Raw genomic sequence first — 19,261 nt, 5'->3', positions numbered from 1 at the left:
CATGTAACCTGAAAATGTGAGTCATGAATAAGGAAGCCACTTTAACTGCTGTATAAGGATGAGACAGTGGAATAAAATGGACATATTTGGTAAGTCTGTCCACTACCACCATCACCACATCATGCCTTAAGGACTTAGGTAACCCTTCCACAAAATCCATACTAATGGAAGACTGGGTGTATGAGGAATCTCTAAGGGCTGTAACAGTCCAGCTGGTTTACATGTCTCATGTTTAATCCTTTTGAAAGTTCAAATATGTGTATAAACACCCTTGAACGTTTAGAACCCCAATTTACAACTTAACCAATTCAAGCATTATGTCAAACAACTAGTGTGCGGAAAATGAACATAAGTTATAATATAGAATTGGAAAAACTATCTAAGCCAAATTAAAATCACAACCCACAGCAGATAATAAAAGGCAAAGATAAAAGGGAAGGAAGATGCAAACACAAAGACAGCACGCGATGTGTTATCGAAGAGGAAACCGAAGCCCTCAGCGTAAAACCTCTCCGCCGCCCTCCAAGCGGTAAACAATCCACTAGAAAATGTAGTTGGGATACATGGACAGCAATAGACCCTCCAAGCCTAATCTACCCAGTGCACCTAAGCCCTCCAAGCTTCTTGCTCCAACGAGGTTGCGCCGAACCTTTTTCTTTTCTATCTTCCCGGATTCTGCTACTAGACTATAGCATCAACCAATGTAGATTAGTTTCTTCCTAATTGCTTCCCAGAACACCAAACAGCCCTCTCACAGTGATAAATATGGTGAGAACAAGGTTTTGGTAAAATACCTCTCAAGGGTTTGACAATGGAAAGGAAGAGAGTTGAGGAATTTGAAAAGACTCTAATGTATAGATTGTAGGTGAATCAATCTCGTTTTACTCTAGGGTTTCTCTCTCAAAATTCTCGCTGGAAGCTCTCTTTCATTTGTGGGTATAAGGGGTATTTATACTGGAGTGAGTGAGGTATGTGAAACGTCAGGTTTTACAAAACAAGGGTGGCTCGCGGCTTGGCCTTGCGACTTGACTAAGTCGCGAGACCCAATCACGAGATAACCGTATGGCCAGTTGTCCTGTTTTGTCCTGTAGTGCTCCAGCTAGCATGACTGTTCACCTTCTGGCACGCTTGGCACGTGTGCTGCATTTGGCGGCTTACAGCCGCAAGCCACCCGCGAGATCAAGCCGCGAGTCTCTGTTTTCTTGCACACTCTTGAGCAATCAACACTCCATCTCACTTACTACCCTTACAACAAACCCACCTAAATATAGGGTTACTAAATGCTGAAATACAAGCAAATTTGGCACGGAATAAAACCAATAAGATGGTTGATTAAATTCAACCTTACAATCTCCCCCTTTGACTATTCCGTGACAAAACCCTAAAACAGACTCTAGACTTAACATGTGAGTTGGGAACAGTTGAACAAAACTCACTCACACCTAACTCTAAAAGCTGTGAAGCACTTGAATCATAAGAACATGAAATTCCTAAAAACACAACAATACACCATGATCATTGTATGCAGAAAAGTATGAAATGCATATGAAACAGGCTTAAAGAGATCAAGCAAGGATGAAGTGAAGTTTCAAAACATGGCTTGATCAATCAAGTAATCACCACAAGGTAGTGATCACAGTGTTCATTCACACTTGGAATGAACACTAGAAAATACAAGTTAACAAGAACAAAGCAAGCTACTTGTATGCCTAACACTCAACCAATGCATAATACACTAAGTATATGCATCTAGGAACAATCCTACAAGGGCACAAGAGTGACAGTACTTAAAACAAAATGCAAGACATTTAGATAGAAGTACTGATTTCAACAAAGCATAAAAGGCTGCATAAAGCATGGTACAAACCATAAAGCCTACAAACATGCATAAAACATAACCCTAAAAGCATACAAAAGCAACATGGGTACAAACAAAACAATATAAACTGAATAACATCAACAATATATATAAAGAGTAAACCAAGTATATGAGATAAGAGATAGAAACAAAAATACACCAAAAACCACAGTGTATCAAGCCCATAAAAACACTAAATACCCAAAACATAAACACATATAAACAATGTCTGATTTTGACATCTCCCCCTCAACATATTACTCCCCCTTAAGAGCTGTTTTTCTGCTTCTCATCAACAAAAATAATATCTCCCCCTTTTTGACCGGAATGGCCAAAAGGGTCACTGTCCATGCTGGGTGGTGAAGCTGTCAAGTTTTGCAGACAAAATATCAATCTGGTCCTGCATGGCTCTCATCCTCTCAGAGTGCTCGGTTTGGACCCCTCTGATTCCATCAAGTCGTTCCATAATGACTTGAAATGCATTTGGAGGTGTATCTAAGGAAGTTGATGCTCTAGTCCTTTTGCCACTCCTCCGGGGTGTTGAGGTTGATGCATGCCCTGCTGCCTCTGCCTCAGTCTCCATTGAGGCACCCTCTCCTTCATCACCTTTATCTTCTTCACCTGGAAGCCGAACACTTATCCTTTTGAAGGTTAGCTTGTTAATTGCAAAAGGTGTGGACATGGGGCTGATGTCTCGAGGGATTGGAACTCCCTTCTTTCTAAAGATCCTCATGAGCAAACTAGGGAAGATTAGTTTTGGTCTAGAAGTGGTTCTCGTTTCATCCACAATAGTGTCATATATGTGGAAACTGATGTCAATGAAAGTCTTTTCTTTGAGGTCCATCAGAAAAATTGCTCTTGCACTGTTGATTGTAGTCAACTTCCTTATGGGATATAGGTTGAACATCATGATTATAGTGAGGCATCTCATGTCCACTGGAAAAGCTGTGGTATTCAGACACTTCCCTTCCCTCTGTCCACCAATCCTCTGTTGAACAGTTTCAATAGACAGAATCCTATCTTTGTAATTTACAAACTCCTGATCTTCTAATCCTTCAAGTCCTAGCACATCATCAATGTCATGTGCATCCAAAGTGAACTCTTTACCTCTAACCCAGCAGCTTAGATCATCCTCCCTTATCACAGCATTTGAATAAAACTCCCTAATCAGGGGTTCACACACAACTGGGAGATCACACAAGAGTTTTTCCCATCCTCTCCCTTCAAAACAGCTGGGGATAAAAGTGTTCCTTAAATCCTCTAAATCCACAAACCTTTCTTGAATAATTCCTGCTTTTAAGAAGAAGTCCTTATATCTCTCAAAGTGAGAAACAGACCTGAACAAGTTAGGGTCCATTTTCATTCTCTTATCTGTCTTCTTTGCAGGTGTTTTCTTCTTTGGGGATGAAGGTGCCATCTGTGAACAATCAGAAGAGGCCATAACAACATAGAACAATACATGTGTAGAACTAATCAGTACTATGTTATTAACAAGGACAAAAATTCAACCACACAGAAGAACTTAACACACTTAAACCTTATGCTACTTAAATCAACCACACGAATGAACAAGCCTAAAAGAGGATAACTAAGAACAAACAGGTAAAATGCAGAGGAGTATTAAAGCAGCAGAGATAGAAAACATCCTAAAGACAGATATATGTCAATGAGACATATATTTTGATGAGAATGACATGTCTCAACGAACACAAGACAGATGCACACAATAGATGAACAGGCACATTCAGCACAGTAAACCACACATCCAAAATGGGAACATTTTGAATCAACTCATCAACATAGGATCAGATAAAATGAATAACCAATAAATAACAAACCCTAGCTAATCACATGATGAAGAGCAAAACCAACAACTTAATTAATTTCAAACTCAAGCAATAGCATCCACAAGCTAAGCATGAACATAGAGCAACAGCCGAAACACAAACCCATCTCAAAAACATAAACAAATGCGAATAATCAAGAGGGAAAAACACAAAATCAAGTAAAAAAGAGTTCAAGAAAGAAAACTCATACCTGTTACTTGAAGATTTTGAGCAGAGATTAAACAACAATGGAGTTTGAAAATGGGTACACGGAGTGTTTGGGAAGGAGACAGTTGAGAGAGAAGATGAATAGTCACAAAAGTTCAAGGGAAAACTGAAAAAGATTTGAAAACTGCCCCTATTTTTGCCAAACACGCGTTTTTCGCGACTGAAGTGAGTTGCCAACAAGTCACCAAGTCAAGCCGCCAAAACACTCAAAGACAAAAATTTGAAAAAATTTTCTAAGTGTTTTTCGCGACTGGAAGGTCTACCCACGAGGGAGTCGCGAGCTGAGCCGCAAAAATCTCTGAGTAACCTTCACGACTGGACCTTCCACTCGCGAACAAGTCGCCAAAATTGACCCGCGAACTCGCGACTGAGGCCCGCGACTTGACTTACCCGCGAATGAGTCACCAAAACAAGGCAAAAAAAAAAGAATTTTTGAAATTATCATATTTTTCTAACAAAATACTTTCCAAAAACACCTAAAACACTCAAAAATCTTTTTGTGCTTGAATTAACAAAGATTGAGCATATGAAAACACATTTCATCAAGTACAATCACACAAATGAATATGGCATTTATTGAACATAAACTTGTGTATTGTGTGTGGATATCAACAATGAAATAGTCCTTAGTCTAATGTGAAATTTCAATGATCAATTCAACCAAGGCATACACAATTAGCACTAGATCATGTGATCCATCTCAATTTTAGAAATATGTATATATGACCTCCCACAAAACTTGATAACATATCTTGGAGCTTTACATTTGACTCCACTTTCAATCATAACATTTGATCTTTTTGATCCTTTTTGAGACAATCACCTCTCATTGTGAGAGTGATATTTGATATTTCACTTTAATGAACTAGCCTTTGGCTTTTTGAATAAACATTCACTTTAGTTTCAGGTCGCTTACCCTTTTTCCTAGTCGAATACTAGAATGTGCGACAGGCTTTTGCAGCTCAATATCTCTTTTCATTTGGAGATTTACATTTGGTGAGCTCTTTTTAGCAAAAACAAAAATAAAGAGTGGGAAGATATATAGACACAAGTCTATGCATGTCTCAATATCATCATAACCATTCACTAATCATTCATGACAAGTTTGAAGATCTATTTACAACAATCACATAAATTTCAAGATTTCTCCCACAGTGATATGAGTGCAAAGAAACAAGCTATGCTCGAAAATGCACAAAGCCATTAGCACAAAGGTACAAGGCAAAACAAGTTTTGAGACAAAAACTCAACAATGTTAATCAAACTTTTTGATTTTCTAATTTTTATGTAATTTTTGAATTTTTGACACTAGAAGAAAAAGATTGATTAAAAGCAAAAACAGAATCAAAAGTATGCACAAGTAGACAAGCAAACAACAATCAGCATAAACAACAAGCAAACAATCAAACATCATCGCAAAGCATAGGAAGTATTAATGCATAGACATGTTGTAATGCTTATGCATGAGTACCCTTTTTCACCCACACGTCACTTGCGTTTGGGGTGATTTCCTTATAGGATTGGGTACGTGAGATAGGGCTTTCAAACCTTTGCGTGAAGCTTTCCAAGCAGTTGGTGAATGCACCAATCATCTTCATCATGTTCTTCATTTCGGGATCACCATTTTGATCTCTCGATGGTTCTCCTGCCCAATTTCTTCTATCATTTCTGGGTCCTCGTGACCTTTGAGGAGTTACACTATTCTTTACTCTCAGCTTTTGACAATTTGGTCGAGTATGCCCTTGAAGTCCGCAATGATGACACACATAAGTTGATCTAGGACCTCTTTGTGGTCGTGGACGAGACTTGGCTCGAGATTCAGACCTGCCCATAGATTGATTACGCGAATTCAACAGCCGTTCATTCCCCACATTTCTCTTCTCCTCTATCTTTGGCTTCTCAGTAGTAGGACCAACATCAGCTGATTCTTTGGCCTTTATAAACTTCACTTCTTTAGTGAAATTTCCAGATGAGCTACTTCCTCTAGTATATCCCAACCCGGATTTGTCTGAAAAGCTCTTTTGCGATGAAATAACATCATCTAGCTTCTTGGTGGTGACCCTCTCAATTTTAGCATTTGCTTGCACAACCTCTTGCTCAAGAAATCTCACTTTTGTGTAAGCTTCTGATAGCTCACCATTCAGTGTCTCTATCTCACATTTGGCCTCCCTATATCGGATTAGAAGACTTTTATAATCCTCCTCTGCCTTCTTCATTTTTCTTACAGCTGCCTTGGCCACCCTTGTGTACTCACCCGACTTCTCCAGGAGTGAGTATAATTCTCTTGAAGATTGGTTGTGCTTTCATCTTCTTCATCATCTGATTCTTCAACAATTCCCAGTGATTCTTCATCACTATGTTCTCCAAGGTCTCGTACAAGCAGATTCAACTCGTCTGAAGACTCAACATGAGCAATAGTCATAAAAGTTGAGTAGTTCCCCTCTCCATCACAGCTTTCTTCAGATTCTGAGTCAGATGAATCCGAGTCACTCAATGTCGTGGCATACACTTTGCCTTTCGATTTCAAATAATTCGGACACTCTTTCTTAAAGTGTCCATGCCCGTTACATTCGAAACAAGTGACACCTTGTGTAGGTTGGGATTCTTTTCCATCTTTCTTTTTGAATTCCCTTTTCTCCCTTCCTGAACTTTGGAATTTTCCTTTATCACCAAATTTTCCATTATTTTTTAATTTCAAGAATTTTCTAAAATTTTTTATAAGGTATGCAACATCTTTGTCAACCACATCTTCTCCCGATGAGTCATGATCTTCCACCTTCTCATTAATGGTCTTAAGAGCAAGAGATTTACTCTTCTGTTAATTGGGCAGCGACATCTCATAGGTCTGAAGAGAACCAACCAGCTCCTGGACTTTGATGTCATCAAGGTCCTTGCTCTCTTAAATCGCTGTCACTTTAGCAAGAAAACTTTCTGGCAATGATCGAAGGATCTTCCTTACAATTTTAGAGTCCTCCGTTTTCTCTCCCAAATTGAACTTGCTTACAATCACCTCATTCAGCTTGCTATAAAAAGAGTCAAAGGACTCATCCTCACTCATTTTTAACTCCTCAAATCGAGTGGTTAGCATCTGCAGCTTGGTGTCTTTTACCTTCTTCGTGCCTTCGTAAGTGGTCTCCAATATCTCCCATGCTTCTTTAGCAACGGTAATGTGAGAGATCCTGTGAAATTCATCTGGAGAGACACCACAGAAAATAGCATTGAGTGCTTTACTGTTAGCATTAGATGCAGCAAGTGCTGCCTTATCCCATGTGGATTTGGCTTCCTCAGGCCTGGTCCAACCTATCTCAACAGCATCCCAAACAGACTCATCAATGGAACACAGAAAAGCTCTCATGCGAATTTTCCAAAAAGCATAATTACTACCATCAAAATATGGAGGTGCATTTAGGGATTGAGACCGATCCATCTCAAAAGGGATTCAAGGATCACACAATGGTAATGAAACCACAAGATGTGTACCTGCTCTGATACCAATTGAAAGTTCAAATATGTGTATAAACACTCTTGAACGTTTAGACCCCCAATTTACAACTTAACCAATTCAAGTATTATGTCAAACAACTAGTGTGCGGAAAATGAACATAAGCTATAATATAGAATTGGAAAAACTATCTAAGCCAAATTAAAATCACAACCCACAGCAGATAATAAAAGACAAAGATAAAAGGGAAGGAAGATGCAAACACAAAGACAACACGCGATGTGTTATCGAAGAGGAAACCGAAGCTCTCGGCGTAAAACCTCTCCGCCGTCCTCCAAGCGGTAAACAATCCATTAGAAAATGTAGTTGGGATACATGGACAGCAATAGACCCTCCAAGCCTAATCTACCCAGTGCACCTAAGCCCTCCAAGCTTCTTGCTCCAGCGAGGTTGCACCGAACCTTTTTCTTTTCTAGCTTCCCGGATTCCGCTACTAGATCGTAGCATCAACCAATGTAGATTGATTCCTTCCTAACTGGTTCCCAGAACACCAAACAGCCCTCTCACAGTGATGAATATGGTGAGAACAAGGTTTTGGTAAAATGCCTTTCAAGGGTTTGACAATGGAGAGGAAGAGAGTTGAGGAATTTGAAGAGACTCTAATGTATAGATTGTAGGTGAATCAATCTCGTTTTACTCTAGGGTTTCTCTCTCAAAATTCTTTCTGGAAGCTCTCTTTCATTTGTAGGTATAAGGGGTATTTATACTGGAGTGAGTGAGGAATGTGAAACGTTAGGTTTTACAAAACAGAGGTGGCTCGCGGCTTGGCCTCGCAACTTGACTAAGTCGCGAGACCCAGTCGCGAGATAACCGTATGGCCAGTTGTTCTGTTTTGTCCTGTAGTGCTCCAGCTAGCATGACTGTTCACCTTCTGGCACACTTGGCACGTGTGCTGCATTTGGCGGCTTACAGCCGCGAGCCACCCGCGAGATCAAGCCGCGAGTCTCTATTTTCTTGCACACTCTTGAGCAATCAACACTCCATCTCACTCACTACCCTTACAACAAACCCACCTAAATACAGGGTTACTAAATACTGAAATACAAGCAAATTTGGCACAGAATAAAGCCAATAAGATGGTTGATTAAATTCAAACTTACACCTTTGACACATCTCACAACCTTTAATATACTCCTTCAAGTCCTTCTTCATCCCCTTCCAGAACCAGTCCCTTTTAGCTCTATGAAAGGTCTTCAAATAACCAGAATGTCCACCCAATGGACTGTCATGCACTAAACTCAACACCATAGGCTTCAGACTACAATTAGAGCCCAAGTAGAGTCTGCCTTTATATAATAAAAGTCCATTTTGGAGACTAAACTTGCCAACAGCAGCCGGATTAGAATGGAGTGTTTGTAGGATATCTTGCACCTCCACATCAGTGGTATAGCTAGCTTTCAATTCCTCAAGCCAAGTTGGATGAGGAAAAGAAATGAGAAATAAGCTATTAAGACTGTCCAAACAAAACAAACTGAAGTCTGAATGATCACAATGAACTAGCTCAGAGGCTGAAAAGTCATCAGAGTTTACCAAGTCTACTTGATTGAGCAAAATAGAATCTAAATCAGAGTGATCCTTCTCACCTTGTCTGGATAATGCATCAGCTACTACATTTTTCTTTCCTTTCTTATAGTCAATGAGAAATGAGTAACCAAGGAGCTTAGTTATCCATCTTTGCTGCATAGGAGTGCCAATTCTCTACTCTAGCAGGTACTTCAAGCTCTGGTGATCAGTTTTGATCACAAAGGGCTTCCCAAACAAATAGGGTCTCCATTTTCTTACTGCTGTAACAAGGGCTAACAACTCCTTCTCATATGTAGATAAATGAGCACTCTTACCCTTCAAAGGTTGGCTGTAAAAAGCAATGGGCCTTCCTTGCTACATCAACACAGCCCCAATTCCAAAACCAGAAGCATCACACTCTATTACAAAGGGCTGAGAAAAATCAGGTAAGGCAAGGACAGGGGGTTGAGAAACAGCTTGTTTAAGATTCTGAAATGCTTAGCCAGCTTGTTCAGTCCACTCAAAGGCATCCTTCCTAAGAAGGTCAGTCAATGGGGCAGCAATGGACCCATACCCTTTTATGAATTTCCTATAGTAGCCTGTTACTCCTAGGAATCCCCTCAAAGCTTTCACAGTCTTGGGAATAGGCCAGTCTAGCATAGCTTGAGTCTTCTTAGGATCAATCTTCACTCCATGGCCTGAGATGACATGCCCCAAATACTCAACTTCAGAGCAAGCAAAGGTGCATTTACTTCTCTTGGCAAATAGTTTATGATCAAGCAGCACTTGCAAGACTGATCTGAGATGCAAAACATGAGAAGCCATGTCCCTACTATAGACTAGAATATCATCAAAAAATACAAGGACAAACTTCCTAAGATAAGGCTTGAACACATCATTCATGAGAGATTGAAATGTAAAAGGAGCATTAGTTAACCCAAAGGACATGACCAAGAACTCATAATGGCCCTCATGAGTCCTAAAGGCTGTTTTCTCCACATCCTCCTCCTTCATTCTAATCTGGTGATAGCCAGACCTCAAATCCAACTTTGAGAACACCCAAGCACCACTCAATTCATCAAGGAGCTTATCCACCACAGGAATGGGAAACTTATCCTTGACAGTATCATTGTTAAGAGCCCTATAGTCCACACACATCCTCCAACTACCATCTGCCTTCCTTACTAACAACACAGGTGAGGCAAAAGGACTTTGGCTATTTCTAATTGAACCAGACTCAAGCAAATCCTTAACAATAGTTTCAATTTCAGTCTTTTGATAATATGGATACCTGTAGGGTCTTTGACAAGTTGGTTGAGTACCTGGTTTGAGGAGAATTTGATGCTCATGCCCTCTACAAGGAGGTAAGCCTTTTGGTTCCTCAAAAATAGTAGCATACTCTTCAAGCAAGGATAACACTTCTGTGGAAACCTTTGAAGCCTTGGATTTGTCAGCCACTTCAGCAGACACAATCTGCAATAACAACCCCTTAGTGATTGGCTGTTTAAGAAATTCATTTATAGCCTGAATCAAGGTTCCCGTAGGTTTAATGCCCTGCAACCATATTTGTCTATCCTGGTACATGAACCCCATTTTTAGCTGCTTGAAATCCCAACTAATAAGGCCAAGAGTGCAAAGCCATTGAGTTCCCAGCACCACATCACAGCCCCCTAGAGACAACACATGCAAATTCACTATAAATTCATTACCTTGCATTTTAAGCAGTAGATCCTTACATTCCCCCTTAGTTCTAATCACATCTCCATTAGCCACCTTTACCTCCAAAATTCTGGTAGTGTCCATAGCCAACTTCAAAGTTCTAACCAAAACAGCATCAAGAAAATTATGGGAGCTCCCAGTATCCAAAAGAATCACCACCCAATGTCCCCTAATCTGACCCAACACCCTCATGGTACCCGGGGAAGGACTGCCCAATAATGCATATAGGGTAATATCAGCTTGGTTCAACTGCAATTTTGTAGTTAATTCCTCATCCCCAACTTCCACTTGACACACTTCTTGAACTTCATCAATCATGAATAATTTGAGCCCTTTACACTTGTGTCTAGGTTGCCATTTTTCATCACAATAATAACATAAGCCTTTCCTTCTTCTCTCCTCCATTTGGGCTGATGTGATTTTTTTGTATGGGCACCTTAGCTTCAGCTTTACTGTCATGCCTAGTTGTTGGGTATTCTTGCCAATTAGTCTTGCTAGGTTCTTGGAATGGTTTATAAGCCTTCTTACAAGTGAGCAAATATTCCTCCTGAATTTTGGCTAACCCAAAAGCAGCACTCAATGTCCTTGGATTTTGCATCCTCACAGCCAACCTTATCTCATCCTTTAATCCACTTAAAAAACAACTAAGCTTATGAGACTCAAGTAAATTCTTGATCCTATTGCTCAACATCTCAAATTGACTTTTATAAACAACCACAGTAGTAATCTGTTTAAGCCTAGTCAAATTTTCCATAGGATCATCATATGAGGAAGGTCCAAACCTGACTTGTATAGCCCTAACAAATGTTTCCCATGAATCCAAAGACCTTTCACAATCTTGGAACCAGATTAAAGCCTCATCATCAAGGTGATAAGAAGCATTCAAAACCTTTTCTTCTTTAGGAATTTCATAATACCTAAAGAATTGTTCAGCTCTAAAAATCCAAGCAGAAGGATCACCTCCACTGAACCTAGGAAACTCCAATCTAATAGGGTTAAGGAATTGAACACCTACCTCAGATCTTTGGTGAGCTTGATTTGATCGCACCTCTGTTTCATGATTGTTTCCTGCCTGAGGAACAAAGCCTTCGTGTTGTTGTATTGCTGGCAGTCTCTCTTTGAACATAGCTTGCAATCCCTTGAAATTGTTGTCTAAAGCTACCAACCTTCGAGAGATCATTTCCATGGCGGAGGCATGATCATCCATCCTCTGCTGAACTGATGAAACAGTCTCGCTCAACAGGGAGTATCTTGTTTCTTGCACCATGATTGAACCAGCTCTGATACCAAATGATAAGAATCCAACCTATTGATTTTCAGTTTAGTAGTTCTTCGAGGGAACTAGGCCTCCATTGATTGATTCTTCGAGGGAATCTACCTCCAGTAGCAAATTCAAGAATTAGCTATTTTCTGTATTATTCTTCAATGAAATGCTTACAATTTGATTTGTGGCTTATATCCTATTCTAACTAACTAGGTACAACACAGCACAGCTTAACCAACTAAGCCTAACTAACTAAGTACAACACTTAATGCAATACCACAATAGCACAACAGTACAACACCTTAGTTACAAGCCTCTCTTGCCACTCTATCACAACAGCTCATCCTAACACACTACATTGCACTGCCCAACACACTACCCTGCATTATCCATCAGGCTGCCCTGCATCACGGACTACCTAGCCCTGCAGTCTACACTGTCCAGCCACGCAGCCTCTCAATGTACTTCAATCAAGGTCCTAACAGACACAATAATCCAATAACCCAAGATCTTCTTCACAAGATCACAATCGGTGTAAGTATGAAGTGCAAGAATTTTCTGCAAACTTTGTTATAGGCTCTTAGAATTATGTGGTGGTTAAATGATTAAATCTACCATCTCCTAATAGCTTAAACTTTTAGGAGAATCGGTAATTTAACATGGTATCAGAGCAGGAGATCCTGAGTTTGATCACTGTCTTTACTCTATCTCTCATTTAAAATGCTAAAATCTAACATGTTGGGCCTCACCTATTAAAAGGGAGTTTGAGTTCACGGGGAATGTTAGAATTATGTGGTTAAATGATTAAATTCACCATCTTCTAATAGCGTAAGCTTTTAGGAGAATCGGTAATTTAACATAAGTAATATGCTTTTATTTATTTTTTAAGTTCCTAATTCACTAGTTTTCATGTTACATATATATAGGAATTTGATGCTATGGTTGGAGACATTACAATTACCACCAACAGGACAAAGATAGTGGATTTTACACAGCCATATATTGAGTCTGGGCTAGTGGTTGTGGCCCCAGTTTTGAAGTTGAACTCTAGTGCTTGGGCATTTCTAAGACCATTTACTCATACGATGTGGTGTGTCACATGAATATCTTTCCTTCTTGTGGGAGCAGTTATTTGGATTTTGGAGCGCAAGACAAATGATGAATTCCGTGGCCCTCCTAGAAAGCAATTTGTCACCATTGTATGGTGAGCCCAAAGAAATATTATACTTCTATTAGGAACAACTTAACCAATTTTTAGGCTATGAGTTATGTGCATTTATGGTTACTCTTCATTCATTCACTCTTTGTAAGCAAATGATAATGCTGAGGCAGATGGGTGGGACACACTACTAGAAAATTGCTTTAAGAGTCTTAAAGCTCTTTTATCAGAAATTATCAAAGGTTTGGAAATTCCATCAAAGAGCCCAACTTTAAGGCTAAAGCTGAAATTTGGAGCTTTCAGGAAAAGATCTACAATTCACTTCTTATCCTTTAAAAATCTAGAACTTTAAAGCAGTATTCACTATAATTTATCAAACACTCAAAACGCTAGATAGATTTTAAGTAAAAGCTTCATATCATAAAAATTCTAATATTAAAGTTCTGCAGATAAAGCTCTCTACTTCCTATAGCAATGCCAAATGGGTCATCTTCACAATAGTGAATAGTGCGCTCTACTTCCTAAAGCCATTTGTATCTAAAAAAAGCAGAATATATTTTCCTGCATGTCATCTTCAAAATGGTTAGAAATGTAACCATTGTCAAGTCAAGAAAGTTTCCTCTAGTGGTGATGATATTTTGGATGCTAAAAGAGAATGATTGTACCTGGAATGTTTTGAATGGTTCATCTTTCATTTTCATTTATCCTCTACTAGGATTGCATCTTCTTGAATTTTGGTCTACTCCGCTTTGCTAATTTTGTCCCTTCACTTTGCAGGTTCAGCTTTTCCACTTTGTTTTCTCTCATAGTAAGTAAAATTTTCTACTTCAGTCTTCACTAGCAATTTGCTGCTATCACTATCAATTTGTTGCTGATATGACCTGTTGTAATTGAAGCAACTTCACTATTACCTGGGTTCACACCGACACCATTTTTATTTTGCACCAATGACAACAAGTCATACAAGCAGTTGTGAAAAAATTTCTGAAAAATGTTTTGTCCTTAGACTTATTGATAAGAATTACTCAAATTCTCCTTTCCTATTTTATGTAGGAGAAACGATTGCCAGCACCCTTGGTCGCTTGGTGCTTCTCATATGGCTTTTTGTAGTTCTAATACTCAATTCAAGCTACACTGCAAGTCTGACCTCAATACTGACAGTGGAACAGCTTTCTTCATCTGTCAAAGGGATTGAAAGTTTAATATCAAACAATGATCCCATTGGGTACCGGCGTGGTTCATTTGCTGAAAATTATTTGACCGTGGAGCTCAACATACAAAAGAACAGACTTGTTCCTCTCAACTCGCAAAACGAATATGAGAAAGCCTTGAGGGATGGTCCAAAGAAGGGTGGTGTTGCTGCAATGGTTGATGAGCGCGCATACATGGATCTCTTCCTCTCCACCCGATGTGAATTTGGTATAGTAGGTCAGGAGTTCACCAAAATGGGGTGGGGTTTTGTAAGTATCATTTTTAAACATTCCATTTTTCTTTGACACAGTAACAGGGAACATCTCCTATGGCAAATTCCTTTGTGGTTCATTCACCAATCATTCATAGAGCTACTAATTCCGCAAACAAAAAATATTATTGTCAAAACAATGTATGAAGAGTATAGAATTGTATTTCTGTGAGCTGACTAGTTGCTCTTGTGAATGTGAAACTGGTGAACCATAAAAAATGTACATCTTCCATTTTAGCATTTGTTCATGCTCGTATTTTTCAAACATGCTCAACAGTTAAGAAATATGATGAATTTAATTATTTAATCATTAGTCAAACTCACATTACAGAACTGTAGTATATATGTATTTGACTTAGATGTTTACTGTTCTAGTTTCTTGATAGAATTGGTTTCAGTGAAGGTTGAAGTTTAGATTGCTTTATTTTATATATATTAGATATATGTGTGTTTTGATTAGGTTTTTGCTGAAAATGTTATTTGCTTATTTGGTGAAAGTTGGCAAAAGTATAGTTATACTTAGAAAAGTAAAGCTTTAAAAAAACTGTAGATAAGCAAATAGGTTAACGGAAAATAACTAACATGTATTTGACCTATATATTATGATCATGCACGCAATCAACCTCTTGTGTTTAACTGGTTGATTATGTCTATCAGCATTATCAGCTTTTAAAGATAAAGTCTTGTTCTATATTTCTCATTGATTAGGCTTTTCCACGGGACTCACCATTAGCAATTGACATGTCAACTGCCATCCTGAAACTATCAGAGAATGGGGATCTGCAGAGGATACATAATAAATGGCTTACAAGAAGTGCATGCAACTCAGAAGGTGCAAAGCAAGATGTAGACCGCCTTCATCTTAAAAGCTTTTGGGGCCTCTTTTTACTATGTGGCTCAGTTTGCTTTCTTGCTCTTCTTTTGTATCTCATTAAGATGGTGCACCAGTACACAAGGCATTCCGATGGGAGCTCCAAGAAATCATTTCTTTCATTTGTCAAAGACAAGGAAGAGGATGCAGATAAAATGCAAGAGGAATGCAAAAGTGGAGCCAAGAGAAGGCAAAGTGAGGGGGTCTCAACTGGAAGAGTGCATGAAGATGAAACTTCAAATGGTTCCAATAATCGTGCTGTTTATGCAGGATATGAAGCCTAATAATTGGTTCCTTCTTCTTCTTGAAGCATTTAGTTAAGTAATGAATTTCCATATGTTTGTTTTTCTTAATCGATAAGAATGAATTTACATATGTAGGTTATCAAACTCTCTTTGAAATGTTTGGGTTGGCACTGTTTTAACTGTAAATATGTTTACTAACTTATATCCTATGCCTTGCAAGAGTAAACTAGTATTAGTAACTATGTGATTATCATAAAAACAAAGTTTAGCTACATAATTGTTTGTAGCTTACAGTTACAAACTCACTCAACAAAATAAATATTACAACATATTTTGATAATCTAACTATTGAATTGCATGTTCTTTACGCTCTTAATATACATGTTAAATTTTGTATCAATCGAATATTATTTACTATATGATCTATAAGCTTAAATTTTGTGCATAATTTTAAATTACAAAAACTTGCAATTTAAAAAATTTATTGATGACATAGTTATTGATCTTTAAGTTTCTTGAAATTTTGCAAGAATGGAGGATATAAGAAGAAGATGTAATCCAATGGTGAATTTATCAAAATTCACCTCTAATAAAAACTATTAAAAAGATATTAAGTAAGTTTGTAGTCTAAGACTACAACTAATTTTGTAACTAAAATTTGTCATTTATCCTTATCATAATATGACTTTTGGAGATAGTAATAACAGAACATAAGCCAACATTTTCAGTCCACATTTCTTCAAATGTTAAATCTTGTTACACACTTACTGTTACACATTCCGTACACTCTACTTTGAAATTGTGTTTTATGTGTGTGATAATCATTACTCTTCTTCAAAACCTAGTGTACAACAATAAAATGTATAGACACATGCACACACACGTGTGTGTGTGAGACCAAAAACTATTATTTGCATGATTATTCATTATATATTTTTATAATTTAGAAATATAGTGCTATGTCAATGATATCGTAATAAATCCATATATATATATATATATATATGTCAATGATATGATAATAAATCCACAAACACTTAAAGTATGGTAATCTTCATAAAAAAAATCAGAATTAGGTTTCCATTAAGGAAAAAAAAAAACTAAACACATGTCATCAAGAACAAGATGTCTATGCACCTAATTAGTTATGCTTGAATTAAAGGCTTCAATTGTTGTACCCTTGTACTCAAGCTTCTATTAGGAAAATTAAACTAATAAAAGAGAGAGAAGGGAATAAAATTTAGAGGAAGAAATAAAACTGTAAATTATAAAAATTCGAGTACTTTTCGTAACTGTGAACTAAGTTTTCTATTATAATCCTTAAATTATAATATTTTTGTCAAGTTAGTCATTATGTCAATTGCCGTCTATAAAACTATCACCCTTATCATATGTGATACATGGTATTTGACTTAATGCTTTATGACAATAATGGATGGGGGGTAATCAATTTGACAAAAATGTTAACGTTTGACTACTAAAATGATTATTAAAAATAATTATGGACAAAATAACAAATTCGCTTAAAGAGTGTGTTAGATTTTGGCCCAAAATCAATTAAACGGTTAAATTTGCCCCTATCGCTAAAAGGTCCACTGGACCAGACATTCAAGTTGGGCCAGAGAAATACCCAAGCTCCAAAAGGCCCAAAGACAGAGAGAGTAGTGGGGAACAGGTACAAGTAGTGGGTTCGCTAATTTCTACCACTATGGATAGTGGCTATGTTTGTGTCAAAAAGAATCTCAGAAAAGCGAAAAGTAGAACATTCTATCTGAGTTGAGATCACTATTTTATCTCTTCCAATAGTTGAGATCACTATTTTAATTTGTGGTCCTCCAGCGGCAACAAGAAGCTATGCACCCTTCACCCAAAAAAAAAAAAAAACCTATGTGCTTTTTGCAAAATATTTTATTCTTTCAACTTTTGACATTTTATTGGACAGTACTAAATTTTTGTCAACCATACCGACTTCTCTTTCCACAGATTAGTGGGGAGGCTAGGACTTCTCTTTCCACAGATTTAGTGGGGTTTGGATGTACAATTATGTGTTCTACTTTTCTTTTTTCTTTTTTTTTTTTATGGGATCTGTGTTCTACTTTAGACAGTTCCTCTCCCTTTCAAATGAAGAAAATCATTTTCCTTTTAATTTAAGTTCATTGGCTAAATTCAATCACATCAGTACATTAACGAATTGATTGTATAGTTAAATTTAATTGTTACCATATATGTTGTGTTGTAATCGGGGCGGCCCTAGGCTTAGGCCACTTAGGCCATCGCTTAGGGCCCCTAAGCGAGAGGCTCCAAATTTTGGGACAAAAGTTTATATTTTTTTTTTAAATTATTTTTTTGGAGATATAAGGAAAAAAAATTAGTTTTACATTTTTCCTTCACTTTTAAAAAATCCCAAAGAACTGAGTAATGTTAAAGATAATGCAACTTTAAATACATAGGTCTTACAAATATATGTGTACTATTCGCAAGAAATAATTCAGATAGGAAAATGTAGGAAGTGGGTTTGAGTGTTCTTTCTATTGGACAAAAGGTCTCAAGCCCAACTGGCCCAATACAATGAATTTTTAGAGAATGGGTTTAAGAACTAGGTCTTAGTCTGAACCACAATCACTAGACACGGTTAGATGCGGACTGACAATAAGGAAATGGGTTAAAGTATGGAATGTTGTCCTCGGGTGTTTCGTCTGAGGAACTTAGTATTCTTCTTCTTTTACTTTCAGTACTAGGTTACAGTGGTTTTCAAGACCATGCAGACTGCTACAGTTTTCTCCTTTTTCTCTCCACCTGCTCTTTTTCCGCCATCCCTCATTCTTGAAGGGTCTTTCACATTATATACTTCTTTCCAATCGATCTTGACCCTCCACTTGTTGATTATGCAGGTCATCACTCAAGTGCTCGTCCCATCAGCCACCTTCCAAACCCTCTGTGAGTTGCGGCAACCAAGACCGTACTGTTCAGGAGTCCTTTTCCTCATTAATGCGGTCAGAATGTTAGTTGGACGCATTCAATGTGGAGGTGACAGTTTCTCCTTGAACTGCTCCTACACCATACCCCCGTGTGTGTCCTACTGTACTCGTCCTTTCTTCTGGGAGCGCTCTAGGAGGCTGCCTTTGATGGCGTGCTGTTCTTTCCTTCTAGATTCTGGAATACTGAGGACAGGATCGTCCTCGGCAACATCTTTAGGCCATTTGGACTTTCATTGTACGTCCTTGGACATTTTTCTCTCCTCGGCGCGGGCCTTGGACCCAATACAAAGTGGGCCAGGGTCGCTAAGTTCTTTGGCCCCACAGAAAATATTAAAAATATTATTAATTTTACTTGCAAACATTTACAAATTGATGTGACAATTAATATGATATATGAATGTCAGTAACCTATTAAATTCATTTTTTAATTACTTTTTGTGATTGTTGATACATCTTTGTAAGTCTTATGTTGTAAAATTTATAATATTCTTAACATCATTCATTCAAATACTTGTTTATTATCTTCTTAAAGTATCACTAATCAGATCCATTGTTACATCATTTGTAAGTTTTTTTTAATAAAATTTCATATAGCTTTAGCATTTTTCCAAAAAAAAAAAAAAAAATAGGAGAGAATATTACAAAA

The 19,261-nt window shown here is 37.8% G+C and overlaps 1 protein-coding gene across 4 annotated transcripts in view; it reads left to right on the top strand.

The window, feature by feature from the left end:
• Positions 1-15,793, top strand: part of LOC126690417 (glutamate receptor 3.6-like) — a 66,302-nt gene extending 50,509 nt beyond the window's left edge. For all 4 annotated transcript variants that reach the window (XM_050385549.1, XM_050385547.1, XM_050385551.1 and 1 more), the window contains 2 exons: positions 14,113-14,519; positions 15,230-15,793. In XM_050385549.1, coding sequence (XP_050241506.1) covers positions 14,113-14,519; positions 15,230-15,676 — 854 coding nt within the window. In that variant the 3' untranslated portion in view covers positions 15,677-15,793. The remainder of the gene's footprint in view (positions 1-14,112; positions 14,520-15,229) is intronic.
• The last annotated feature ends 3,468 nt before the right edge of the window (positions 15,794-19,261 follow it).

This window comes from Quercus robur, chromosome 6 (assembly GCF_932294415.1).
Source record: "Quercus robur chromosome 6, dhQueRobu3.1, whole genome shotgun sequence".
Taxonomy (NCBI): Eukaryota; Viridiplantae; Streptophyta; class Magnoliopsida; order Fagales; family Fagaceae; genus Quercus; species Quercus robur.
The sequence above is the reverse complement of the archived record's forward strand: the minus strand, read 5'-3'. Positions and strand labels throughout refer to the sequence as shown.